The sequence below is a fragment of the Ambystoma mexicanum genome, chromosome 5q (genome assembly GCF_040938575.1).
Source record: "Ambystoma mexicanum isolate Mex_15411 chromosome 5q, UKY_AmexF1_1, whole genome shotgun sequence".
NCBI classification, from domain to species: domain Eukaryota; kingdom Metazoa; phylum Chordata; class Amphibia; order Caudata; family Ambystomatidae; genus Ambystoma; species Ambystoma mexicanum.
The window spans coordinates 667,927,370-667,954,894 of NC_090933.1; the positions used below are offsets into that span (position 1 = coordinate 667,927,370).

The 27,525-nt window shown below is 45.1% G+C and overlaps 1 protein-coding gene across 4 annotated transcripts in view; it reads left to right on the forward strand.

Moving 5' to 3' along the window:
• Positions 1-27,525, forward strand: part of MTFR1 (mitochondrial fission regulator 1) — a 558,490-nt gene that overhangs the window by 264,340 nt on the left and 266,625 nt on the right. For all 4 annotated transcript variants that reach the window (XM_069621121.1, XM_069621120.1, XM_069621118.1 and 1 more), the window contains one exon: positions 10,844-10,942. In XM_069621121.1, coding sequence (XP_069477222.1) covers positions 10,844-10,942 — 99 coding nt within the window. The remainder of the gene's footprint in view (positions 1-10,843; positions 10,943-27,525) is intronic.

Below are 27,525 nucleotides of genomic sequence, written 5' to 3' on the forward strand. Positions count from 1 at the left end.
GCATGGCCTTGGCTATTGAAACATGCCTGTCGGTGGCGATCAGGTTTATTTGCAGTCCCCTGGATTGAAGATGTTCGGATTTGATGAAACCTGTTTCATCAAACCTGGTCAACTTAACTTACTGCAGAAAAGAAATTGATGCTGAATCTTGCACCTTCATTTTCAGTGCATTGTCATAAAGTGGTACAAGGGGTTGTATTAGATATGTGGGCAGATCCAACACTCAAGAATATCACTTTGTCCATATAGGTAGGGCTCACTGTTTGGATACTGGACGTGTCGGTGGTATCGTCACTTGTGAGGGTCTGTGCTTCCATCAGTGTGCTCTACGAAACAAATGGACATGTCAAGCAACCGATTACGAAAACATTATGCGACTTTTATAGGGCACTATGGCATTGTTTTCTAATGGTCATAATTCCTTTATTTATCAGAGGCTCCAAAAAGCGGGGACAGATGTATAGTAAAATGTAGTATAGTTAAAATTCTATAGAATGTGATAACTATGGAAACTTTAGTAAGACCCATTTTAAGTAAATATACACCAAAAGCACCAATACGTTCATGAAGTTAACTTTTCAATACCCTACCCTAATTAGATCGAGAGATCATAGAAGATACATATTTATGCAGACCATCGTCCTACATACCAACAAACACAGCTAATTCATCATCCATGACTCACCGGAGGCAGTGTGTGCATTAATTTAGTTGGAATCGCATTTGGAAGCAATTTATGAAGAATTCTGGGTTGACGCATTTTTGTGTACTTAGATTGTTCGTACATATCGTCTGTAAAGTGCAGGCTGCAGATGCGGAATCGATTGGCCCTCAAGTCCTTCAAGACATTCTGTGCTCTACTTTCAATCTCTCCCACCGGAAATCCGCAATATTTAACCCATCTTCTTATTAAATCAATATCTTTTGGGAATGTATGCAGAACTGTGCCCAGACTTTTGGCATGGCTCACAGAAGGGCAACCGTAAACCATACAGCATGCATTCTTTAAAAGTCTATAAGATCAGTATTAAAAAAAGAATTCTAAGCATAATACTGTATGCATGCGATTGCTGGAATTATATCACTGCTTTCTATGCAATATTTGTTTTAGTCAAAGAAAGAAAACCTGTGTAACCTAGTTGAATGCACAGAGCAATCACTTTCTTACAGAATTGATTGGTATACCGCAAATCGTAACGGGTTATTCGTCCGTTGAATGTACTTTCATGCATCAAAGGGAAACATGCTTACAAACATGTACCACAAAAGATTCCATTCTATTACAATGGACATTGATGCAATGTGCTATTTATTGAGATCAAAATAATTGAAACATTAGACAATGGTGAAGTCTTTGAGATAAATGAACATTACAATACTGGATACATTGGGTGGCAATAGATGGAAAATGTGAGATCAGCAATCGATGAATATAGAGAAGTAAATGGGTGACCTACCCTACCTGGACGAACAAACGGGCTGATTCAGCAAGCAGGGTAGCAAGTAGCTGGGGAACAGGTAGCACGATAAAGAGATACCTAGCAGCGCTCAGAGATGTGCTCCGGTTAAATGTCAAGGTGTTTATAAAGGATTAGAAAAGTGGGTGTGTATGTGAATGTGTGACATGTTTGTTGCAGGGTCTTGAAGGGAGCCTGGAGACACAGGGTCTGGGTTGGCCATGAGAACAATGGTCACTGTGCAGAACAAACCTTTTGAAGTGTACATGGTGTTTGGCACCTTGGCCGTTCCCATCCTCCCAGCCCCCTTGCTAGTGCATGGCCACAGATGTTAACTGCCATTGGTTCTGGAGGGCAGATGGATGGGAATGAGGCGAGCACATAAGGCCTGGAACATTGCTGAAGGGAGACACTTATGTAGATTGTAGGGGTGGGGTCTTGAAGAGGGGAGCCTGGAGACACTTGGTCTGGGAAGGCAATGAGAACAACGGTCCCCATGCAGAAGAACCTTTTTGAAATGTACATGGTGTTTCGTACTGGTTGGTGTGAGCGGCCAAGTTCCAGAGTGGAGTATAATGGAGTGGGGATGGATTTTTGCGGACGAAGTGAGCGTAAAAGGGCACCAACCACTCTTTTATGTTCCTCATAAACGAGTGAGTGTTCTTGATTCACTGAAAAATGGAAACAACTATTCGTATAAGCGCATTTGTATTTTATTTAGTTTTGTATTTTTTTTTTGTATTTTTTTTTTTAGCCATCAACATCACCAATTGTATACTTGAGGTTGCAGCACAGTGTGTGAAAATCCCCTGTACTGTCCACTGTCACTGGGGAATTTGGCGCAAATGTCCAACGACACAGGCGGGTATTACTCGTCGAACACAGAATCCAAGCCACCGTACAAGTGTTACTTCATGGATAAATGAACCTGGGCTTTGAAGTCTCGACCCATTACAAAAGTGATCACCCATTCAATCCATAACGTTTTGGGGCACAGAGAAATATTGTTTCTTAGTTGAATATGAAAGGCACGCAAGCAATGAACACTCTGATTTCCAAAAAGCGCAAGAAATCTATTTAATTTACAGACTACATTTATTTGTCAGTGATCGATCAAAGTTATGACAAATGTAGGAGACAAACATGAAATGTTAGTCGTCTGTGTTCAAAATGACATCACATCTAGAGTACACTTACTCGTTACTTGGATTGCGAGGGCAAACTGTTGCGCCAAGTTAGTGCATAAGCACTATCATAATCCTCAACACGGACCTTGTGAGGCAGGCTACCTTGAAGTAATGCAGCTCTGTAACTCATTGCGGTGGTGTTTCTCCTTCTGATAGGTAGGCCAAGCATCCAGAGTTTTCTTGGCAGCAGCAGTTCTCCACCTCTGTTGGAATGACTTCTCAACGATTGCAGGTACACCAGGTGTAAACGTCTTCCAATGCCACTAGGCTCATGCTCCGGGGATTTAATCTTTCTTACTATCGTTCGATTCCCCATCGTTTCCGCATCTTTCTCTTTCAATTACTTCCTCTTCGGAATACTGTGGCTCGTACCGGTAGAGCTATATTGTTGCCATTGTATGGCAAACTTTTAAATAAAATGCAAGTAACGATTGAAATCAATAGCAATGCTAGTGTAAGTATCCGTTGGCAGGGGCTTCGTGCAGCGAAGGTAGCTGGACAGAGCAGAAACAAGTCACAGGCAATCCAAAAAAACGACAGTGAAATGATTGAAAAAGCAACTATGATGTCTGATGAGAAGGGGTCTGTTTATACTTATTGAGGAAAGAGGCGTCCGGCCATTTCCATGGTGACACGTCAATAGCTTGCGCACAGAGAACCTTGACATGAGACTTGCATTGGCGTTGTGAAAAGGGGCGGAAGCGCCTAGTCATGTCACCTTCAGGTGTGGGTGATATGATTTAGTGCTGCAAGGGCACTTGAACCTAGGGTGATGCAGCAACGGATAAGAATAAGATTAGCACAAGATGGCCGTGCCCAACCCATTTTCGTATGTGTAAGTGTGGAAAACTAAGGTGAGATGCATAGGAATTTGTTATGATCGATCACAGTATGCTTAAAAACAAATGCCTGAATGCTCGGGACAATAACACTTGAGTGCACTTCCCCTTAAATCGGGTTCTGAACTTGCATAATATCCATTTACTTCATGGTTTTCATTTCATAAAAGAACAACCTCTGATTCACACAGCTGCGCTTTTCCAGGCTGATCTATTTGAATCTGTTATTTCTGTGGGTCGAGGAGCCTCACTGCTCGATTATCCACCCTTCCTGAATATTTTATGCCAAGCACCCAATATAATTTGACAATACAAATCTGTATGCAGCACTGAATATGGTTTTGGTACCTTTGCTTTTTCTTCTCTAACAATGCCTTTAAGGGGTCACCTGGTCGTTGAAAATGTTGAAAGCATGTATTTAAGGTTTTGTCTCCCCTCCACATATTGCCTAACTTAATTTTTATTTGTATATAACACGCGGCCATTGAATTGCAGAGCATGATATTTTAGATCGAAGCTTTCTCTTGATAAACGCCTAACAGGCTTGATTTTGCAGGGAAAGCTCCAGAGGTTTAGGCACGTGAAGTTCCTGAGAGAGAATTGCTTCCATAAAGCCGATCGGATTCAGCACTAACAAAACGAAAACCTTTCTAAATGATCACTGAAAAAGGGGTGTTCCACAACATTGTAGTTAATAAATTACATCCTGGGTTTGTTTTGAAAGATGTGGTCGCTGACTGACCATGGATGTTCATTCTCGTTAGCCGCAAGCTGGAAAAACCTGGCTACATAATCGTATGTTTACAAACATATTTTTGGTGGTGTGGTGTTGTTTAAGGTGTTAAAATGCAAAATATCAGTGGGAAAAAGGCTTAATGTAGGTTTTTTGTTTTGTTGGTACAAGTAGTTTCAGTTGGAGAAGTTTGTAACCCCATTCCCGAACAACACGTACCTGATCACCTCACATAATCAATATGTAAGAAAGAATACAAAGAATTCACTGCAACATAGTTAAAGGGCTTTCTTTTGTGGGGCGGGGGGGCGCGCGCGATATGTGGTGCACAGATTATAATAGAGAATGCTTCCTAATGCGTATTACAGTGATTTTGTTGGTTTTATCATTGAATTTGTGTAATATGAGCCATACAATGTAATTGACTTGTCTCCAAGGATACTCCCTACCCCCAAAATAAAGGGTGTAAAATGTCTGATTGAACACCCATTGGAGAGACCTGTGTTCTGTGAAGACAGTTGCTTCTTTAGGGAATCGGTGCATATTTTCCATCAACCCCCTTGAATCTGTGATGTGGAAATTAGAAAGGTAGGGACATGTTTGTCTCATGCTGCACCACAGAACATAGAACACCAGCAAGGAAGCTAAAATCTAAACAACTGTTTAATAAAGTGTATTGTGATTTCTTTGTCACAGCAGGGGCTACTAAAAGTTATATAAAGTTGGCATTTTGTATGTTAAGGTCAAACTGGACCACCACAGTCAGTCCAAATGTGGCTCAGATCTGTTGAACTAGAATACATTGATATAAAAAGACATCTTTGCACAGTCTTGTTTATGGTGCAAGTCTTTGTGACCTTTCTGAGCACCATTTTATTATTTAAGATTACGGTTAAATGAGCATGCTATACCGCGATGACCATGGTATAGCTTCATTTGGCAAGGCGGGTTATCATACCGTTCAAAAATGAATACTGTGACACCCCTACAGTGGACGATTGGCTGATCAGGGCCCATTCTCCCGAAAAGGTCCTGGATCCTCTCAATATCACCACCCACTTTGTCCACAGACTGGGCTTCTCCCTTAACTTCACAAAGTCCCACGTGATACCTTCTCAGAAGTGCCAATTCATTGGAGCTGTCCTGGATGCTTCCTCTGGGGAAAGCCTCGACACCCGAACGTGAGGGCTCAATACATTCAGCAGATGGTAGTCAAGTTCCAGAATACCCAGCCTCTTCCGGCCTTCGATTTTGTAAGGTTGCCTGGCCTCATGGCATCCTGCATTTATCTAATGCCAGAGGATCGTCTGGGAATGAGATCCCTCCAGTGGGCCCTTGGGTCCCAGTGGTCTCAATTTTTGGCCAAGATGTCAGACCTACTTCACTCCACTCCTGTACATGTTCCCTCCAGTCCCAGTCATTCCTGAAGTCATCAGGAGGTTAAGGAAGCTTTGGAAATCCATGATCCTGATTTCTCCGGATTGGGCCAGGGCGGCGTGGTCCTGGGCCTTCTAGACATGTCCACCTGCCTTCCAATATGTCTTCTGTAAAGAGTGGACCTTCTCTCGCAAGAGGTAGGTTGGGTTCTCCATCAGAGGTCAAGACTCTCAACCTTCACGTCTGGTTTCTGAGAGGTTGAGATATAAAGTTTGGGACCTCCCAGAAGATGTGATGGTGGTTTTGCTGTCGGACAGAAAGCCAGCAAAGAAATCTCTATCACTGCTGTTGGAATACGTTTTGCAGAATGTGCAGAGATAAGAATGTGGACCCTTTTCTGTATGGCAAACCTATGGTGTTATTTTTCTTGCTGCATCTAGCCAATCTGTGGCTCCAGATTGACACTGTGAAAGGATACTTGGCACTATCCATTTTAAGTGCTCACCTGAACAGGCATCTTATTTCAAAATAACTATTGTGCAATTCTTGAAAGGGTTCACTAATGTGTTCCCTCCAGTCCCCTCTATGGTTCCCATGAAATACCTTATGTGCGCTCCTTTTCAGCCTCTTCATTCTTGTCCTTTAAGGATGTTAACATTGAAGACAGTTTTACTTACGGCCATAACATCTGCACACAGAGTTAGCAAATTGCTTGCTCTGTCATGCAAACCGCCATTTACCACCTTCTTTATGGAGAAAGTTGTTCTGAGAGCCCGGCCCACCTTTCTCCCAAACGTGATTTCGGAGTTTCACCTTTCTCAGAAAATAATTCTACCAACCTATTACCCTCCACCTCACCCTGGTAAAGAGGAGGCGGAGAGACGATCGCCTTGAACTCAAAAGGGCATTAAACTTTTACATCTCTCAAAAGGCAAAGGTGAGACAAGAGGACCAGTTTGTTGGGTACACTGGTCAAATACTAGGTCTGGCAGTGACCAAACAAACTTTATCCCGCTGGATAATTCTTTGAATCACCCACTGCTATAATTTTGCCATGAGGAAGTTCCTGCAGGCTTGCAATCACATTCGACAAGAGGTGTGGCCTTTTCATAGGCTTTGCAAAGAGGACTGCCGGTACAAGATATTTGTGCAGCAGCCACTTGGTCCTCTTTACGTACTTGCACAAAATATTACTGTCTGGACTCTGCGCCGGGACAGGAAGCAGGATTCAGGAAGGCTGTGCTTCACTGCATTATGATATGGCATTTAGAACGCGCCTATACACAAGTGCAAGGAAGTGCAGACATAAGTGCTGGTAGGGGGACTGTAAGGATACAGAAAAACGGTCCCCAGGTGCAGGGGTTGCCAGGGAGGCAGTGCAGGTGGGCAATTGATGGGCCTGGGCCAGGGATCAGAAAGGGTGGCCAGGTAACTAGTGCAATTTCAGTCAGGAATTCAGCAGGGGAGGGGAGGAGAGAAAGCAGAAGCAAAGAGGAAGATTTTGAGGTGCTTCCGGAACCGGTTCTCCTCGAGTTTCAGGGAGGCAGGAAGGCTGTTCCATAGAGAGCCCCTGCCGAGGAGGGTGATCTGACACCAACTCGTTGCTTGGAGAAGCGACTGACCCTGAGGGAGTTGGAGGCAGATGAACGAAGAGCTTGAGAAGGAAGATATTTAGGAAGAGAGTTGAAGGTATTGCGACCCCAGAAGGCCTTGTGTACAATGCAGAGGGTTTTGAACTTGATCCTCGCAGCCACTGGGAGCCAGTGCAGAGATTTCAGTCTTGGAGAGATACGGTCACTGGGCTTGAGGCCAAGGACAAGTCTCGCAGTCCTGTTCTGGATAAGTTGCAGAGGGCGCAGAGTGGAGGCAGGCAGATTTAGATGGAGGCTGTTACAATAGTCCAGATTAGCGAGGACCAGGGCTCTGGAGACAGTGAGCTTCTGGGGGAAGGAGAGGAAAGGAAGAATACCTCTAAGGAGGTGCAGCTGGCAGTGTGACTTCTTAGATATATCAGAGATGTGAGGGGAGAAGGAGAGTGCCGAGTCGAAGATGACCCTGAGGTTTTTAGCCTTGCAGGTGGGAGTGGGAGGAGGGCCAAGACAGGCTGGCCAGAGAGCTGCAGGGAAGGAGGGAGTGGGTGTGCCGATGAGTAGAATCTCGGTCTTACTGGCATTAAGGCAGAGGTCGTTGGTGGCACACCATTCCTGGATGGCAGACAGAGATGAGGGAAGGAGAGGAGGAGGCCGAGGGTAGCCTGAAAATGAGCTGGGTATCATCCGCATAGGACAAAGTTGGGACAGAGAGCAGCGATACAGTGGGCAAGGAGTGCCAGGTATTGGTTCAACAGCCAGGGAGAGAGGTTAGATCCCTGGGGGAGACCACAGGTAGAGAAGATTTCGGAGAGGAAGGACCCATGTTGGACCTGGGAGGGTCGGTCGGAGAAGAAAGAAGTCAGCCACGCCAGACCCTGACCAGTGATACCCAGGTTATCACGGAGACGGTTGAGCAGGATGGCATGGTTGACGGTGTCAAAGGCAGAAGAGGGATCTAACAAGTTAAGAACGCACGGGGTGTTAGAGTCAAGGTTGGGGAGCAGGTCTTCACGGATGTTCAGGAGAGCAGTTTGCATGCTTCTGACAGCTCTGAAGCCAGATTGATGGTCATGAAGACAACCAACAAATTCAGTGTGGAGATTGAGCTGGGAGATGGCCAGTTTCTCCAGGAGCTTGCCTAGGAAGGGGGTGATGGAGATTGGGCGATAGTTAGCCAGGCAGGAGTGGTCGGCAGAGGGTTTCTTAAGAGGATGAACAAGGGAGTGCCTCAGAGGGGGAAGGGAAGACTCCAGTGGCGAAGGAGTGATTGCAGAAATCCGCCAGGGCAGGAGCCAGGGAGTCGATGTGGTCCCTGATAGTTTTGGAGGAACAGGGGTGAACCTGTATCGACGAGACTTTCATAGATCGTCTGGAGAGAAAAGGGGAAAGGCAGAGAAGGAGGGAGGAAGGGTGGCTGCAGAAGGGCCAGAGGAAGAGCAGGGAATAGCGGGTGGTGGGCGAGAGGAGGAGAGGGGACAGGATGTCCTGAGTTTTTTAAATGAAGTGAGAAGCCAGTGCCGTGCAGAGGGCCTGGGAAGGGACAGGAGAGGTAGAGACTGCGGCAGGATTGGCCAGTTCCTTGCAAATTTTAGAGTTCAGCCGAGTTGTTAGATGCCGCAGAGACACGGGCTTGGATATGAGCTCTCTTCTTGGTGAGGACGGAGAGCCAGGCCAGTATTGCCTTTGCAGCAGGCGGCAGGCCAGTTTGTCAGAGGAAGAACTTGAAGCATGCCATTTCCTCTCGGCCACCCTACACTTGCGTTTTAGGGTGACGAGGTCTGAGTCATACCAGGAGTTACACTTGACTTTGGGCTTCAGGCGGATTCTCGTGACAGGGGCAAGGATATCAAGAGTATCAGATATAGAAGAGTGGAGCATGGAGAGGGCTGTGTCGGGGTGAGTGTCAGCCAGTTGGGCAGGAGGGGTTGAGAAGGTGGCGGCGAAAGCCTCAACTGACAAAGCCTCAACGGACACGCGCTTCATGGGTTGGATGGCCGAGAAGGTGGGTGGCAGTGACGGAGGTGGCTTGGCCTGCGGGGTAGGGAGGGTGAGGTGGGAGGATAGTAGAAAGGGGTCACTTGAGGAGAGAGGAGTGGAGAGAGGGACAGAGGGGGCAAGGGCTGAAGAGATCGGAACATCGAGGAAGCCAAGGAAAGGGGAGAGGGGACAGCAGGAGAAGAAAGGAAGTTGATGAGGCGCGGAACGCATCTATCAAAGGTTGGCCTGAGGGCCTTGGACCAAGACGGTCCCATTAGAGTAGACATTAATGATGAGCTTAGAGAATAGAAAGGAGACCAGGAGGGCGTCCCAACGGTTACCACCATTAATGGGAGAAGAGGAGAAAGGAGAGATCACAGAGACCATATGAGGGGTCCATAGATCTGGTGAAGGAACGACAAAGAGCATGTCGGTGAGAGTTTCCTTGGAGGAGGCACTGATGTCGGTGTCTGCAATAGGGAGGCCTGGGTTGGAGACCAGGATGTCCTTTTTAAACTTCTTCCTACCAGACTTGGTGAGGAGAGCAGGATAGTCAATAGAGAAACAGTTTGAAAAGATAGGGGAGACAGAGAGCACCATAGAGTAGGTCGGAGAGGAGGGGGGTCCCAGGGGTAGACGGACAAGACGGCGAGAGGCAAGTGCGTAGGAGTGTGTGACAAGACGATGGCACTCAGGTTGCGAGCGCAGAAAAAGCACAGTACATTCTAAGACAGGAAAGAAGACCTACCTAAATTTGAGAATCCTAAAGAGGGACAAAAGGCCTAGGTTTCACAATGCAATTTTAGTGGTGGTACAGATGCATGCAAATTAAAAGCCATCTAGCTTTGAGAATCCTAAAGGAGAAGAGGTCTAGGTTTCACAATGCGATACTAAAGGCAGGCGTTTTATGCAAGTAGAACAGCAGAGGTTAACAGCTAGTGAGCGGAAGGAGGGTTGAGCAGGAGGTCGGAAAGGGAGATGGCTGGCGTCACCAGCGGACAGCTGCAGACACCAACATGGGAGTCACCAGTAGGAGCCTGGGGCCCTTAGCCAGAGGGTTGCCGGGCAGAGGCTGCCCTGGCAAGGATAGTGATAAGGGGAGGGGAGGCCAATCAGGGGGGGTGGGCGGGTTGGGAGGCGGACGGGAAGGAGGAAACGGGAGCGGGAGGAGGGAGGCAGGGACATGAAACACATCGGAAACACTAGTAAAGTAAAATAAACACACAATTCGGGGGCAGCTCAGTAGGAATTAGAAATAATGCTGCACTCACTGACAAATTATACATTCTTACTACCACCTCCATCACAATACTGCTTTTGGAGTGTCGTAATGTAGGGAATATGTGGGAGGACACAATACACTTGTAGAACCAATGACCTACCCCTGGTAATGTTCTTTCGTCTTGATGTTCCTCACGTATTCCTCATGAGAGTGGGTGGAGGCCATCGAAGGACATAGAGTCGACAACGAACAGTGCCTTCTACTGAATAAAAAATATACCAAAGCAGATGATGCTGGAATGAGATCGTAAGATAAGGAATTTGTGGCAGGAACATCCAGTCGAAAGAACATTACCAGGGGTAAGTAATTTGTTCTTCTGTTACATGGGTCACTGTATGTGTTTAATGCTTCTTGGACATTTGTAAAAACCACTAAAATATGTTTATTACTCTGTTTTAGGTGCTGTGGTCTGGCAAATCGTATGGTCCTTCTCGAAGTATTGTAAGAAAGATTGGTTCGAACCTTTCAATCATACAGTCTCCCAGAGTTCATTTTCAAGTAGGATATTGGTTTCTATTTTCTTTTGTAACTGGATAGAGAGATTCGTGTTTAACATGAACACTATATATTCATTGATGTCTGTTTTGTGACCTTTTTATTTTTTGCTCAACTAATTTCTATCCAGTTTCTTCATATATTTCAATTTTAACCTGTGCAATCTACACCAGCTCAACTTCATTATAGGAAATGTTCTGAGGGGTTTACAGTGCATTCTAAATAACTCCAGTTATCTGCTACGTAAACTTGTATACATTCTCCACAACAAGCGCATGCAGCAGATATTTATGCAACCTGCTGGCCACTGCTTAAACTAAGAATTTCAAAGAACAAGCAAGTAAGTATGGGTTGCAGACTTTCACAAATATGTTGTATAGCAGATTTTCTTTTTAAATCTTAGACCATAACACAACTGGGACATATTTTGTAATTTCTTGTGTGTCCTAGAGCTCTAGAGTAGGTGTAAAAGGGATTCCAAACTTTTGTTTTGTGATAGTTTGCAAAATGTTAATGGCAATAAAAAATGAAAGTTTTAAGTTATGTGCCAATGTTGAGTACCATTCTGATAGTGCAGCAGCTTTTTTTTGTTTGTTTGGGTTGTATGCTGATTCACTTATGGACTCAAAGTGCAGTGTGTTGTAGATGGCTTACTTTTTTGTTGCTTTTTTGTCTTAGTATGACTGTTCTCACTAAAGTCATTTAGCAGAAGCGCTGAGAACACCAGAATATAAGTGTTATACCATTTTAAAATGTTTCATTAGTCCAGGATAATTATTCTTAACACGCTTAATACCAACAAATGGTTTCTAAGTGCAGGATCTGGATTTGAACCAGTGTTGCGCTGCGTTGTCTTGCTTACAAGACAAACGTGTGGCCCCTGAGCTATCCTTCCTCACCATAACCATGGTGCAACTGCAGACCTAGGCCACAGAATAACGCAACTCTCCAAAAGTGCTCTCTCAAGACATTCTGGCAAGTGACACATGCGAGCCTGTGCACTTTTCTAAGTCAATTTTGTTTTAAACATCATTATGTTTAGAACCATACGAAGTTACTCCTCATCCCACCCTCCCCATCTTGTCATAATGACTTTGTGCTACAATAACAGAGTACATTTGATGAAATGACTGTTCAGAAAAGGGAACACAGGAGAAAGGAACCTCATCAAATCATAGCCAAATGTTACTAGTGCCAGCCTTCCCTTCAGCAGTGTAATACATATTTTCTCAGAAATAGTGCTCCAAGCCACCATGGACATGGAAGTGCTCTATGATACTAGATAAATAGTAGTTGACCGAACTCCAATGTTGAAGAAACCTATGCATAAGGAGTAGATTACTTTTTCAATGGCCATAATGTCCCTTAACTTCTGAATCCAAGGCCTATATGGGGAGATATATTTGCCCTAAGGGCAGGCAAGTGTCATATGATCTGCAAAATTAACACCTTCCAGTCGCCCCATACTATTTATCCAAAGTCCAAAAATATTCTAGCCGGATTGTTCGCAAGTGAAAAGCTTATCTCCTTTTTCATTTTTTATATTTTTTTATTTTACATTCACTTTTGTTTTTCTTTTCATGAGCAATCACAGTAATTTACAAGCAAGGGTTACATATACTGCTGTCAAGGGTTTTGACCCATGTTGAATCCTTAGACTGGGTAGATGTGGGGATGAGCTGTCGCCGCCCACATTCACACCAGAATCCAGAACTGCGCAGTTGGCACAAGACCACTCCAAAGATACAACCTTCTTGTGGGGGGTTCCACATCACCACGCTACTGTAAGGATGCCATCAAAACAATGTTAAGCAAGGGTCCTATACTATCAAGCAAAAGACCACTCTATTGAAATGCAGTAATTCAAGACAGATCCCAAAAAAGGATGCAATACCAGTACTCACCACTATCAGAAAGCCGGCGTTTTAAAACCACCAGACTTTTGTGTAAAACTGAACAGAGGAACCCAAACTAGGCCAAGGAAAGACTTGCTTAGAGGTGGATACAATGTAAAACTATATTCTGAAATGACTTGAAGGAAGTAATTAATGTATATGTAAAAATTGGAAGTTTTGATTTAAACTGGGAACTAAAGTGACATTTAGCTGAATTCTGCCTGACAACAACCCCCGACAGGAGTTGAAACTTGATCAAACTGCATTCCCAGGCCTGGCTGCCTCCTGCTTCCCCACCAAAAGGAGATGACACCTCTCTGATTAGATTAGGGGAGGGGCACCTGCAGGAGGTTGAACAAAACCTTGTCCTGGATTCAGGCAAATGTTATATTGGGGGGCCCGTAAAGTGGCTTCCTCTTGGGAGAAGTGGGAGGAGAAGTGCCTCTGGGAGCCACCCGAGCTGGAGGCAGGGACAGACAGAAGCTTCGCCCATGTGCTTTGGAACCTAAAACACACCCATCTGGGCCAGAGCATAATTTAAAAAAAAAGATGGATAATTCATAGTACAGACTTGTCAGAATTATATAAGTAATATCATTATTCTGGTCATTTTTCCGTGCACGTTTTAAGAGGTGTTAGGACCCTGTGGTGTATTCTGGGGGGTTGCTAGCAGAAAATAGGGTCTTACTCCAAATGTCTGCATGTTAAAAATCTGACACTTCATCAATTAATGTCCATACTCCTTGCGCACATGTGTGTAATTTTTGGTAAACCAGTTAAAAAGCGCAAAATGTTGTCATTTTTGAATGCAAGCCCCCAGGAAGATCAGAGGCGGACAAGCATGTACCATAGCGAATATATAATGTGTACATGCAATTTCAACAAATTGTGTATCTGGGAAATATGTATTTGAATCAAATATAGATTTGTGGGCAAATTGACCAGGGGAGGATCCTCTGACCCATAAACAGACCTCATCATGACAAACCATTTCCTTCCCCCCCCAATCATGGGAGAGGGGAGAATTGGGCCAATGACAAGTAGAGGGGGGCAGGCTCAGTTATGCCACACACACACCCACTTCCAAAAACACATAAAAAGAGACTGCTGGGACAGGTAGAGACATTCATTTTCCATTTCTGCAGAGCATTTTGACGGCCGACATCCCATCCAGACAGAGACCAGAACCAGAGACCCATAGACTACAGAACTTTAAACCTAGAAGGCCCACTGCAAGCAAAAGTATTATCAGCAGGCCTTCAGAATCCAGCAAACCTAACCAAACTATTCAACAGCCGGGCGAGCTGTCTGAATTCTTTGCCAAGAACTTTTGCCAGTACCCAGAAAGCAGTGTTACATCCAGAATCCACTTGATCCGGACCGGAAAGCAGAGCAGTATCCAGATCCAGGGGCCGCTGTATCCAGAGAGGCTAGACCAGCAGAGCAGAGCTGACCCAGACGCTGTGAGCAGAACCGCCGAAGTCCAGTTCAGTTGACCAGATCCGTGACGAGGTCTATTTCAAATTAGGAGTGAGTATCCGCCAGAACTGTGCAGAACCCAATCTCTTAGTTAAAATAATCTAATCCAAACTATTTTAACCTAATTAGAACAGCCTCCTAGAAAACGTGTCATCTGTCATTTTTAAAGCTGCACAACTGTCACCTGTCAATTCTGCAGCTGCAAGCTGTCACCTGTCATTTTGAGTTTTACTTTAAATCCGAAAATCTACCTTTATTAAATCGTCCGTATCGCTTGAACCGTTTGGGCTAGGAACGAGAAAAGATAGCCGCTTTTGCCTGAACTGCTAAAATTCGTTTGCAACCTAATAACCATCCCTGAACCATTGTTAGGGCTGACCTGAACTGATTTAAAGTGTCTACCACTCACCCTGAACCTCTTATAGGGAATTAAAAGCAATTTTAGCATTTTTCACTTCCTTGCCACCACATTACAAAGCGCTCTTGCCCGTGTTTTAAAAAGCATACCTGTTGTCTAAGCTTGCTGGGGGGGGAACCGAATTCCGTGTTGTATTTGATTGTATTCCTGAAGATTGTGTGTGTTACTTCCATCTCCTTGCATTGTGTAAAGGGTGGGAGTGAGTTGCCAGAGAAAGGTGATTACATTGTTGTTGGTTAAAATCATATCAAGTTTATTTGCTGTACTGCATTTTATTCCACCTCGCATTTCCTTGAAACCATAAAGCATTTCAGCTACCTCATCCTCTATACTACTTCTAAGTAACCAAATCAGTTTACCAGTAGAACATTATCCATTGTTGATCACTGTCGTATTTTAAGTGTGATATCCAATATTAATTTATTATAAAAGTGTGATATATATTGTTATATTTCTCAAATAAACCTTTTAAATTTGCAAAACAGACCTACTTCTTGGGTCAGGGGGATTCTAAGAGAGGGGTGTTATATAAGGGTTGTCATCCAGAGTACATGAACTGGACCTAAAAATATATCAATAAGGGTTTCCCTCAGCATCCCAGACTAGGTATTGACTTAGCTGTAGTGTTGAAGTGAAGCCGCTTAACACTGCATCCATATTGTAATCATGTTCGTCTACAGCTTCATTCTTTGTTAAAATGTCAGTTTTATACAAGTAAATGAAAGAACAACCTTCTAGCATGGTCATCTTCTCCTCCTCCCACTAGACCTCCATCCCCCTTGGGGGCTGACATGTTTCTTTATTGCACAATGAGAATTATCATTTTCTCAAAAAAGTTACCCAATATTCAAATCCTGTACTTTTAATCTGGTGCGTCAGATTCTTTGTGACACTCTCTAGGTATGAAGCACAACTATTCCACAGTGTCTATTTGTGAGGACTTCTACATAAGGGGTCAGGTATCTGGGGAGATGATTCATCTGCAGGAAGTTAGGAAAGGAAGCCACAAGTTTATATTAAGGGTGTCACGGTATTAGTTTTATGACGGTACGATAACCTTCTTGCCAAATGACGGTATATTATGGTTATCGCAGTATAGCAGGTGGAGTTAACCAATCTTAACAAATATTTTCTAAAAGGTCATACATTGTCAGATTTATCATCACAAACAAAACCAGGCCCCCAGGGCCAGAATTGGGCTTTTCAACATACTTTCCACTGAAATGCAACCCCTTGCTTCCACCAAACACAAACACACGTGAGGCGAGAAGGAGGGGGGAGCCCTGCTGTGACTGGCAAAGCAAACTGAATAGCTTTTCTTAAGTGGTCATTTAGGCTTTTAACTCCTCCACTGGCGACTGGTGAAGATGAACATGGTGCCATCTTTATAACCTGCATGCCGCAGATCAATGGAGGCTGATGGTAGTATACGCTTGCGCGCATACACACGCTCTCTTTACGTTACAGCCTTTAGTTTACTTGCAGGCCAAAAGGTGTTCAGTAATCACGGACATGTTACCCTTTGGTATGGCAGCAGGGAATACCCATAGAGATGAGTGAATTTCGCAGTGTGACTTATTATATGTAAATTCAATGATAGAACCAGGGAAATCCCCCATTGTCATATGTTTAGCAAACATCCATTATAAATATATAAACCCCAAAGCCGCCAACCCAAAGTAAACCCTTTTCCTTCTTGGCACTGCATTTATTCTTCCTATTGCTAACATATTGCTTTTGTGTCAAGCTCATGTGGTTTATGGAATGGCATTAAAAACTGCTCCAACTGAAACTACTTGGCAGATGGCACATCCAACAGTGCAAGACCAAGCCTGCGCAGCACTTGCTTACTGCAGCCTTTCCAAATCAGATTGAAAAGCACAATTAACGGTATAAACGGTATACCGGTATAAACAATGTGACGGTTATTATTGTTCAATTGAGTGGTTCACGGTATCTTTAACGTTATACCGTTACATCCCTAGTTTATATGTTAACTGACAGTATCACCGTCATACTCTGTATTCTGTATATTCCCAACGCCATGGACAACCATTGTCTTTGTGTGGGAGGGTATGATCGTTTCAGTACATTGTGATACATACCCTTGCTGCCAACAGTGGATTACCAGTGATGTGTGTCGTCCTACTATAGCATCCCTCCACTTCATCCGATCCAAACAATATCAGTAAGGGCGTTGTGAGTCTGTCTATTCCGTCCAGGCCTCCATATAAAGGTCGTACCAGTCCTTTTTATGCATGAAAACGTGTAAATACGGCAGCTTTATTATTTTCCTGCGTACATATACACACAAGTTTAGAGCAGAAGGCAGTGCAAAGGTCTGGTTACTTGACAGAAACTAGGATGCTTCTTTTGATTTTTATCTACATGCATTTATTTTCCTAGCGTTTATTGTATAATTAATAAGGAGGAAAAGTAAGTTGCAATTAAGGATTAATCTTTTGCACCAAATTATGCTTTTTTTTAAACATTGGTCCATATTATTGGACAATCATCCCTACAGGTGATCCTTTACTCTCCTTATTCGGTTAACAATTCTATTTTTTATTATTGAAGATGGGATACTATGTCATTATTTTCATGTATCGTTTGCTTCCCACCAACATCCGCACTATCATGGTGACTAGTATAAAATATATTTTGCATATATTTCTGTATTGGTTATTATACCAGATTGAATCTCATTAGTACTGTATCGAGAGTTGTAGAACTTTGAAATATCACTTGCATAGCAGGTATAAGCAGTATAATAATGATCCAATGTAGATTATGAACTAATGGTTTCCTGTTTTTATTGACTATAGATGGATCTAAAGAATAGCATGACATTTTTCTTAGTTGCATTTTCAGATGAAATTACAAAATGTATTTATGTGGATATACCCGAGAAATAGTGATGTAATAGTTTATCAAGATGTTTAATGCTTTTTTTTTGTATTTCTAATATTTGTTCCAAAGATTCTCAAATGTGTTTTTTTTTTTTTTGTTTTTTGTTTGACGTACATTTATTGGAGATATAAGTCTGTGTTGTCTAGCTTTAAAGGGACATTTTTCGTTTTTCATTTTCATAGTGGTTTGATGATTGGTATGAAGTCAGTGGTACATATAGCAACTTTGTGTTTCTTTTAATGTTCGTATTAGTCCAAGATGAGTGGATTCCACTCCAAGATGGTGCATGGATACTCTTCATTTGCCAGGAAACCGCTCTTACACGCTATTTATTACGGGGCAGCTGACCATGATTACTATGATAAATAACGAGAATCTGTTTTAGCGTTTCAAAAGCATGTGCAGTGCATGTCCGTTTGAATGGTTGTTTAAGCAGTTGGAGCTCTTTACTGGAAGTATTTACTGCAGTTTAGCTCAAAAATGTATTTTGCAGACACAGGTCGCAAAAAGTAGCTTTGAGATAATTGGTGTTTTATGTATAAGATACTCGGCGAGACAGAGCGTGCGACGTGGCATAGATAATTGTATTTGATTTTCTGGCACTAGCTTTGTATTAATAACATTTAGGAACAGTTCCTTTTGACGGCATTGAGAATATATCTTGTTCCAATATGGCGCGCTGCATTTTACCGCATGCCTTTCTACTACCCTGGCATCCGAGCCATGTGATCACTGAGCATTGCGCTCTGCCTCTGAATTAAAATATATGTGGGAGTGATTAAGAAACGGTAAAAAAAAAACCTAAAGAAGTTTGGTGTTCGGACAGAACGCGTGGCGGACCATGTCATTTACAATCATGCTGTGTATTTTTACCACGTTATTTTAAAATTGGTTTACTTTTCTAAATAAACGCTGCACCGTGCAAGAGTGCCTGGGATTTTTGAACTTTCCCTTTGGATAGAGAAAAACACCCTGTTCATTTGGAGATTTTTCTGTGTGTATATATGTGTTTATATCCTGGGGCAGAGATATGGGCGTATGCCGGTATGCCAACCCACAGGTGTTAGGAGTTGTTGAAAGCAAATTCCTTAAGTCACTTTTACTGTTGCCTACGAGCATGCCAAATGCTATGTTATTTATGGAGTGCGACTTGAGACCTTGTGTATTTATGATGCATTGTTTTGCTTTTATGTTCATACCGAATAAAGCTGATGAACTGACTGAACTGATATTTATATGCACAAAATGTAGGGCACAATTAGTACTTCACCTGCATAAATGCCTCTGTGGGCCAACGTAGAGGCTCTGCCCATCTCCCCAGTCCAGCAATCTGCATATATCCACGCACTGCATACAACCATTAAAAATAAACAAGAGATATTATGGAGGACATAAACAGAAAATGTCTCACCTCTGTATTGAGCTCTAGTGGAGTGAAAGAGTAAAATCTAAACTGCATGTTGAATTAAAGCGTCACTGCCGATTCTGTCTCGAAATGTCCTTCGTCTTCTGGGCCCGCGTTTTTACGTTCACTGCAATTGAACCTAAACAGACGTTGAGTGATAAAAATAAAGAACATTTGCATGCCGAACGACATGCATCGAACATAAATCTTTGACACACTCTTACGATATGTCGAAACATATTCAATGGAAGTTTCTGCACCCTTAGAAGGCACGCCGAAACACACCAGTATACATCAGCCTCGGAGGACTTGGTGACATCACACCTATCAAGCTGAAGGTGATCATATAGCTTTTGATTTAAGTAAAGCTCCTTGCACAAGGTATTGGGCAAAAACGTTTACAAAATATGTTTTATCCATTGTTTTTCAAATTTCCTTGAAAAGAATCCATTGAAGCATAAATATTTCAATGGAGGGGGCCTCATAGTAAATCTCAAAGGTTACAATCTTCTTTCCAACTCACACAAGTCGTTAAACTGGGGATGATCAGGACCAACGTAATCAAGTAGGTCAACAGATCTAGGTGATCAATGTGATCAGGGTGGTCATGGTTATGCTGGTGATGATCAAGGTCAGTTTGATGACCAATATTCACAGGATCAATATGAAGGTACTTTCACGTATACAGTATGAAGGAACGTTTGCCCCTTCCGATCTTTTTATCGGCTGTATTGACATGCTCTGTCCTTGGGTTACTAAGCTAGTCAACCTCATTTGCTGAGGGGTCTGTTCCATTGTTCCTCAAGGAGGCCTGGATCACTCCTCTTCTAAAAAGGACAACCTGGATCCCCTAGTTTCAGAAAACTACCGTCCAATAGCAAATTTTCCTTTTCTTCTTGAAATCCTCAAAGTTGCTTATCTGCAATTTCAGCTTTTTATTGAGCAGAATGATATTCTTGTTATTCACCAGTCAGGCTTCAGAGACCATCACAGTACAGAGACAGCCATGTTGGATCTCAAGGCCAATCTCCTTAAAATTGTCGATCAGGGTCAACCAGCACTTCTCATGCAGACCTCTCCTCCGCATTCGATCTTGTGGACCATCGTATCTTGGTGGATAGATTGCAATCTGTAGTTGGCTGTTCCAGTCTGGCCTCTCTCTAGATTGCCTCTTTTTTCTCTTCCCTTGTAATGCCAGAGTCTCTACAGGGGAGGCTTGCTATAGGCCTGCTCCTGTTACTTGCGCGTCTCTCAGGGTTCTTTCATTTCGCCCTCCCTATTTAATGTTTATATCATCCCACTTTTGAGTCTGTTAGAAAGGCCTGGGTGTCAAATATACAAACTATGCTGGTGACACTCAGGTTCGTCATGAAACTCGCAGGGCGGTATGTACAGGATCTCGCTGACAACAACATTTCTGTTGCAATCCATGACTAGATGGCTGTCAACTCATTAGCACTCAATACCAAAAATATCGAACTTCTGAATGTGGCTTGTAGTCCCAAATGTAAATCCTTACCTCAGGAATACGCTAGCTTCACAATTCATAATGCCGTTATTCCTGTATCCAAAAAAGTGATAACTCTGAGTCATTCTGGACGCTGAGCTAACTATGAACCAGCATGTTGCCCGGATCCGTCTCTCCTGTGATTTTGTCAATAAAAGTCTCAGTAACATTCGGCACTTTGTCACTTGAGAATGCAGCCACCCTAGCCTCCGCTCTCATTAACTCTGGTTTGGATTCTTGTAATAGTCTCCTGAGTGGTTGTTCTCATATGCAATCTTCAGAGATCCCAGAATGGTGCAGTTTGTGCCATTAAAGGTCTTTCTAGACGGATGCACATCACCACTTCCAGACGGGAACTTCATTGGCTTCCAGTGAAGCACAGAGTTGCCCACAAGCGTCTTACTCTGACCCATAAGTATGTTCTCAACACTGCCCCTAAATATCTCACTGACCGCCTCCTACGCTACGCTCCATCTCGTACCCTCAGATGTCAGAATCAACTTAGACTTGTGCAGCCTCGCTTTAGATTGGCAAAGGCGGGCGGACGTAGTTCTGATGTCTTGGGTCCATCTGCCTGGAACGTACTTCCAAATTCCTTTAGAGCTGTCACAATGACCACTGAGTTTAAAAAAAGGTTGAAGACATTTTTCTTCATCCTCCCCCCCTGACTGACCCGATTGATTCTCTTTCTATGACGATCTTGTCCTTTGCATACTTTCCTGGCCATCTTCCCTTATACCTGTCAGTTTATTTATTTATTTTTTTTGTGCACCCTGAGGCCTTTGGAGGCGTGGCGCTGTATATAAAAATTCAAATAAATAAGATGGAGATCCATGTCTTGAAGACAATGATCAGCCTATCGCTGATTCTCCATTGCATGACCCGGTTCAATATTATCTGCTTATTAAAGCAGCGGATAATTTTAAGATCCAGACTCTGGAACTACTACAGGACAGACTTTGTCGATGACCTCTTAGGGGAGAGAGTGTTTTGGGCGGTTTATTCCGCTAGTTCAATCGGTTGCTAAACAGATTCAACCTTCTTTAACAAAACCCTCCCCAACCAGGTCAGCTAATCCCTGTATTGAGGAGACCTTTAAACCTGCGCCTACTGGCCCCCCTCTACATTAAAGGAAAGTTGAAGCATGACTCCCTAGTGGTCACAGCCCCTAGAAAGAGGGTGGGGACTCCTTTAGCATCTGTAGAGGCAAAACATGATATGCTGTAGGCTGGAAGCTCTGCTTGCCTTCACATATAGTACTCTATCTGTTCTACCTCTTGGACTCAAGATTAGTATTTAGGGGGCGTGGCCAGCGACCGCGGGATGAGGACGTGATTCCCCGTCGCTCCCGGGCCGCCAGCAAAATCCTGCAATTATCCTGATGCCATTTGTTCACAATCTCCCCCAAAAGACACCATCCGATGGCGGAACCTTTGTAGAACATTTCGCTGCAATTTGAACTAGAATCGGTGAAGGGCTCTGGAGATGCGAGCGGAGAAAGTAAAAGTGTCTCACTGCGCACCATGAACAAGATGACCGCCGAAGCCGCGCGCTGACCAGAAAATATGCAACGTGGCGTCGGTTCCACTGGCTGGGACAACCGCGAAGGAGGCGCCCATCGCGGCACTGTGCCGTGAGACAGAGGATCCTGCGCTGACTCCGGCTCCTGGAGAGGATCCGTGTGCCCCGACCACGGACTCCGAAACGGGCGATCCCCTGACCACCGCTGAGACGAGGCCGAGCTGCCCGAACACAGCCGAGCGACGGAGAGCGAGAGAGCCGGCCGTCTGGCACACCCCTGTGAGGAATGGCTCGCACCGGGCGAACCGGCAAATGGGCTGTGGCTGGAACCGCTCGCACCAGAAACACAATTGCTCCGGAACAGTCCCAGATCACACGCTGTTAGCGGGACATCCCCCTCCACTGCAGTGGTAGTGTAACAGGGCCCCAACACACATCCAGCGTCACAACCTGCAAGCAGAAAGAAACTGCCTGTGACTAGGAGGGAGCCTGCTAAAACCACATTAGCCGTCCAGGCGTGGACACATACACTAGGCTGCGGAATCTACTAGCGAAGAGGGACAGCGGGATCGCTACCTGACTCAGCTGCAGGCTACTGTACTCCGACGCTCAGTCGTTCAAAATGGGGAATCATAGGACGAAAAATACTACAACACAGAGCAAAACGGAACAATACACCACCAATGCCCAGGCCCCCGTACAGGAGCAGGCCAAATCGAGTGACACAACTGAAACGGAAGAGGATACTTCATTTCTTAAAGATGTTATGAACGCTATTGCTTGCTCGAGAACCTCCATGGAAAAGAAAATGGACGATATAAGCACTGAGGTGTCCCTGCTGCGCCACGACTTGCAAAAACTGACGGCCCGAACAGGTGAGGCCGAGGGCCGTATATCGGAAACAGAGGGCGGTCTTAGAACAGTGGGCCACCAAATGATGGGAGTCCTCACACGCCTTAAAGCTCTAGAGGAGAGAGTCGAAGAGGGAGAAGGCAGAGCAAGGCGCAACAATATCCGCATCCTTGCAATACCGGAGAAATCTGAAGGTCCAAACATGGAACTGTTCTTGGAGCAATGGCTTGCAGACCTCTTCGCTCCCAAGACACTATCAAAATTCTTTTCCATCGAACGTGCTCACCGTATACCGGCAAGCGGGCAGATCCCCGGGGCCCTCTGCGTACGGTGATCGCAAAACTCCTGAACTATAGGGATCGGGATGCCATTTTGCAAATGGCTAGAACCAAAGGCACAATAACGTATAACGGTTCCAAAATTGCCTTTTTCCTGGATTTCACCAGGGAGGTACAGAAGGCGAGACTGTCTTTCGATCCGCTTAAAAAGTGCCTGCAAGCCCTCAATGTCAAATACGGGCTCATGTTCCCCGCTCGGTTGAAGATCTACCACAATGGTGCAACCGTGCACTTTTCCGATCCCAAGGACGCATGGAACTGGGCCGAAACAAACCTGGAAGGCGACTGGAGACCGTAGTCGTATCGGAGACAAGACACTGGCAGAAACAGACCGAGACCGGGGAGGGCGCCCCGGAGCACCCACAAAGTAGTAGTAGAAGTACCACCGAATGAAGATAAGGATTGATAAGTAACTTGAACTTGCTTAAACGACACTTGAAAAAATCAAGAACCAATAGGCCGCCATTAAAACTGACCTGACAACGAGGAGCAGTCACTGTGGCTGACCAAGTATGACATTATTCTTTTCCAAGAAACCTGGTTGTCTGAAAGTCCAGTGATTGATGGTCGAACTATTAATCACAAATTGGACATAAAAGGTGCATGGGGCCATCCACCGGCTACGCCTGTTAACAGCTGTAATTATTTGTCAATGTCACTCCCCAAGGAATTGTCAATGTAATTCTGAAGCCCTGCTGGCCACCAAACTAATTGATAGTTTGGGTTTGTTCCCATTTATATAGGATGTTATTGAACATTTATTTTAATTCAGTCGTCTTCCCAATTGAAGTGATTAAGGAATTCGAAAACCTGCTGATAAAGTGGCACAATATTCATCCTAATTGTCCTATTTTTGTAGGTGGCGATTTTAACTGCTAGTGCACAGTGGTCGAAGAGGAAGTTGGTTTTGGGGAGGAGGCAGTGTCTATCACTATTGAACCGCCCTTTAGACCTCGGAAGAGAGGGGGCGCGTGGTAGGTCATGGTCATTGTTCTTTTCTAGGTGGGGGTTTGATGGTATATGGGCAAAAACACCCCCGGCACAATTTAGGTGCTCAATCCGTAATTGATTCTTTTCTTCTGGGTAATGTAAACCAAGGAATTGTGTGTTTCTTCGAGGTACTGAAAACTCCTCTGAGTGATCACTCGATGCTCTGAATGACTTTTAATATGGGGCATTTTCAGTAGCGGACACAAGCGGCCCTACAACCTTAGTTACAACGGGGAAGAACTATAGGGTCATGGAAAATTGGGAACGTCTCAAAAGCTGAATCCAAATAAAAAAACTGGTGGCCGACAATACCAGATGAATCTAAGAACGACTCGCCCTAAAGACTTTGCTCATGTACTAGCCAAATTGTGTACGATTGGTTTTGAACCAAGTATGCTCAACACAGCCCCATTTGCCTCGAATCATGAGAACAAATTTGACAAATCCATCAATGACAAAAAAGGAGACGGGGCACGCAATAAAGTTATTGAGGCTCACTATGCAAAATATGGCAGAATTCGTAGAGTGGGGAAAACAACTCTTAAATTTGCATACAGCAAATGGCTAAAAACCCATAGACTCCAACTCTAGATTAGGAAAAATTGTCTATTTAAAAAAACCTGTTGACAGATACGTGCTCCATTTGGCTGATGTTAAATGGTACTGATGGGCAGCAACAAACCATGCAGTCTTGCTGTTTACCGGTGAGTGCGTGGTGTGAGTATTTCTTTAGGACCCAATTCTTGACCGTAATGTGTCTAGAGATGGGCAGCTGGAAGTTTGACTTTGATAAGACCAACATTAATATGGCAATAAACTGGATCATTCTAGAGCCAGTGGACCAGGCTGAGTGTCTAATCCGTTTTAGATGATCCCCCCTCTATGGTCGGACATTGTACACTGATTGTTCGCCCATATTTCTGATGGTGCTGACTGTCCTAGTTCTTGGCAAACAGCGATCCTAGTGGCAATTTTCAAAACTGGTGACCGATCAAGCCCGGCCAATTATCGTCCAATTGCGCTGATCGATTCTGCAGCAAAAAAGTTTACCAAGCTAGTCCTAAAAGATCTAACAAAGTGGGTGAAGGAAAAGCGAATACTGAGCCCCCTACAAACGTGCTGTAGGAAGGGAGTGGGGACTTTGAGCGCTATGGCTCTGACTGCCTGCACACCAGATATAGGTGGAAATTTGGGGAAAACCTTGTATGTGGCATACTCCTATGTCCTGTCCCCTTTCCTCCATACTATACTGGCGTCCCTTGCTAGGGACAGAAATTGAACCTTTTTCACCTGAAAAATTGTCTTCCCCTTTAAATTTAGATGCGCGCAGGGCCGCGGCCCTCAGGGCATGTGCTCCCCTGACTCTGCCCACCAGCGCAACTCTGCAGTCCCCTTTTCCGCGTTGCCTGGTACGGACCGCTTTCACCAGCGCTCCTGGGTTAGGCCTCCGGCCTTGTAATTCCACACACTCTTCGCAGGAGGAAGTTATTCTCCTTTTTTTTCTCTTCCAATTGTCAGGTATTACTCTATCCTCTGGTGCCATGCTCCTCCCCAGTTCATGTCGACGACTGCAGGTTTCAGCAGGTGTCCAGCTTGTGAGGGTTCCTTCCTGACGTCTGGCCCTCCGATGCCTTGGCCCACACCACGGCTGGGATGGATGTTCTGCGTGCAACGCCTTGACCCCGCGCACTCTGTAGAATCTGTTGGCCAGGTGGAGAGAGCTCTTCGACAGAACACCTCCAGAGGACGTAAAAGCATACGTAAAGTGGAAGACCAGGCCCAAGGTAGGTGCTCTGTTCTCCTCTGCACCCTGTAAGGGCGACTCCTTCCCTGGGAAGCGCCCAAGCGAGAGGGACCGCCCAGGTACTAAAACCAGCAAGGGGACCAAGGCTTCTGCAGCTACCGGGCCAACGGTTTGCAAGAACTACCAGTCCCACTGCCAATGGGCCGCAAGGCTCCATTACCGGCCTCCAACCCAAGAGGCTTCGGCCTATAACTGGCCCAGGCCCAGGGGGGCGCCTGTACGCAGCACCATGGCTGAGGGCCCTTCCGCCTCCCAGGTCGGGGCCTGAGGTGCAGGGAAGGTCCGAACCATCGCTATTCAGCATGCAGGTTGAGACTGGACCCAGTTCAGCAACCGTCGCACCTCAGTCACGTGGCGCAGAGCAGGACAAAATGGCCACCGGGACAGACAAGATGGTGGCTCACCCGGCACATTATCTGCATGTAGATCAGGCAGGGGAGCACACATCCAGATGGGACTGGGCAACGCCTGTTACCTGGTCCTTGTCTTATCCCTCCACTTCACAGGGCAGGTACACATCCCCCAGTTTGACGAGACCGGGGCCGTTTAGGACACTGCAGCCGCAAGGCCCAGCCCCTACGCCCTTGGGTGCTCCTACACCCTTAGGCGCCCCGCCTGCTTGCAAGGATAGGTTCTTTGAGAAGTTCCTCAGCCTTATGAGATCTCCACAGATGGGTACCATTCTCTGGTGTAATGAGGGACATTCTCCCTCTGGTACTGCTGCAAGCTCCATCTGGTGTCCCGGCCTTGGGTCCTGCTCAGACCCTGGCTCCCACGCCTGCTCCACTCATGACGGCTCAGCCCCTTCAACAGCCCCCGGCACTGCCAGTCAGCATGCCACAGCTGCCCGCAACCAGCATTCCTCCTGCACCCCCCAGATCTGCAGGACACAGCGGCAGACACGGACAAGGAGGAACATCCGGACACACCGTCGTCGGCTAAAGAATTCCATGAGAGGCTGGCAGCGAATCTAGGCATACCTCAGCCGGAGCAACCCGAGGCGTGGGTCCTGGCCTAAGTACTTACACTTCATTCTCCCACGAGAACTGGCATCCCTCTTCAGAAGGACGTGGAATCGTTAGCCAAAAAGGGCTGGGTCAAGCAACACTCCACCCAACCTACCAACAAGCGCCTGGATGCCAAATACAGGCAGACGGAAGCGGATCCCCTCTTATTGTCTGTGCACCCCAGCCACATTCCTCTGTTATAGCAGCGGCATCGCTATACTCCAAACCGCAGTCTTCCTCAGCAGCATCTGTTTCTTCACCTGTGGGGGAAGGAGAAAAAGTTGTTGGAGTCGTTTGGCAAGAAGATCTACTTAAATGCCATGCTCCACCTGAGTCAGGTCAACGCGGATGCCATGTTGGCTGCTGTTAATCAGAAGTTATGGCGGGAGATTGCAGACTTCCTTCCAGAGCTTCCTGCCCACAGCCAGACACGGTTCAAGGCAGGGATGGCAGAGGTGAA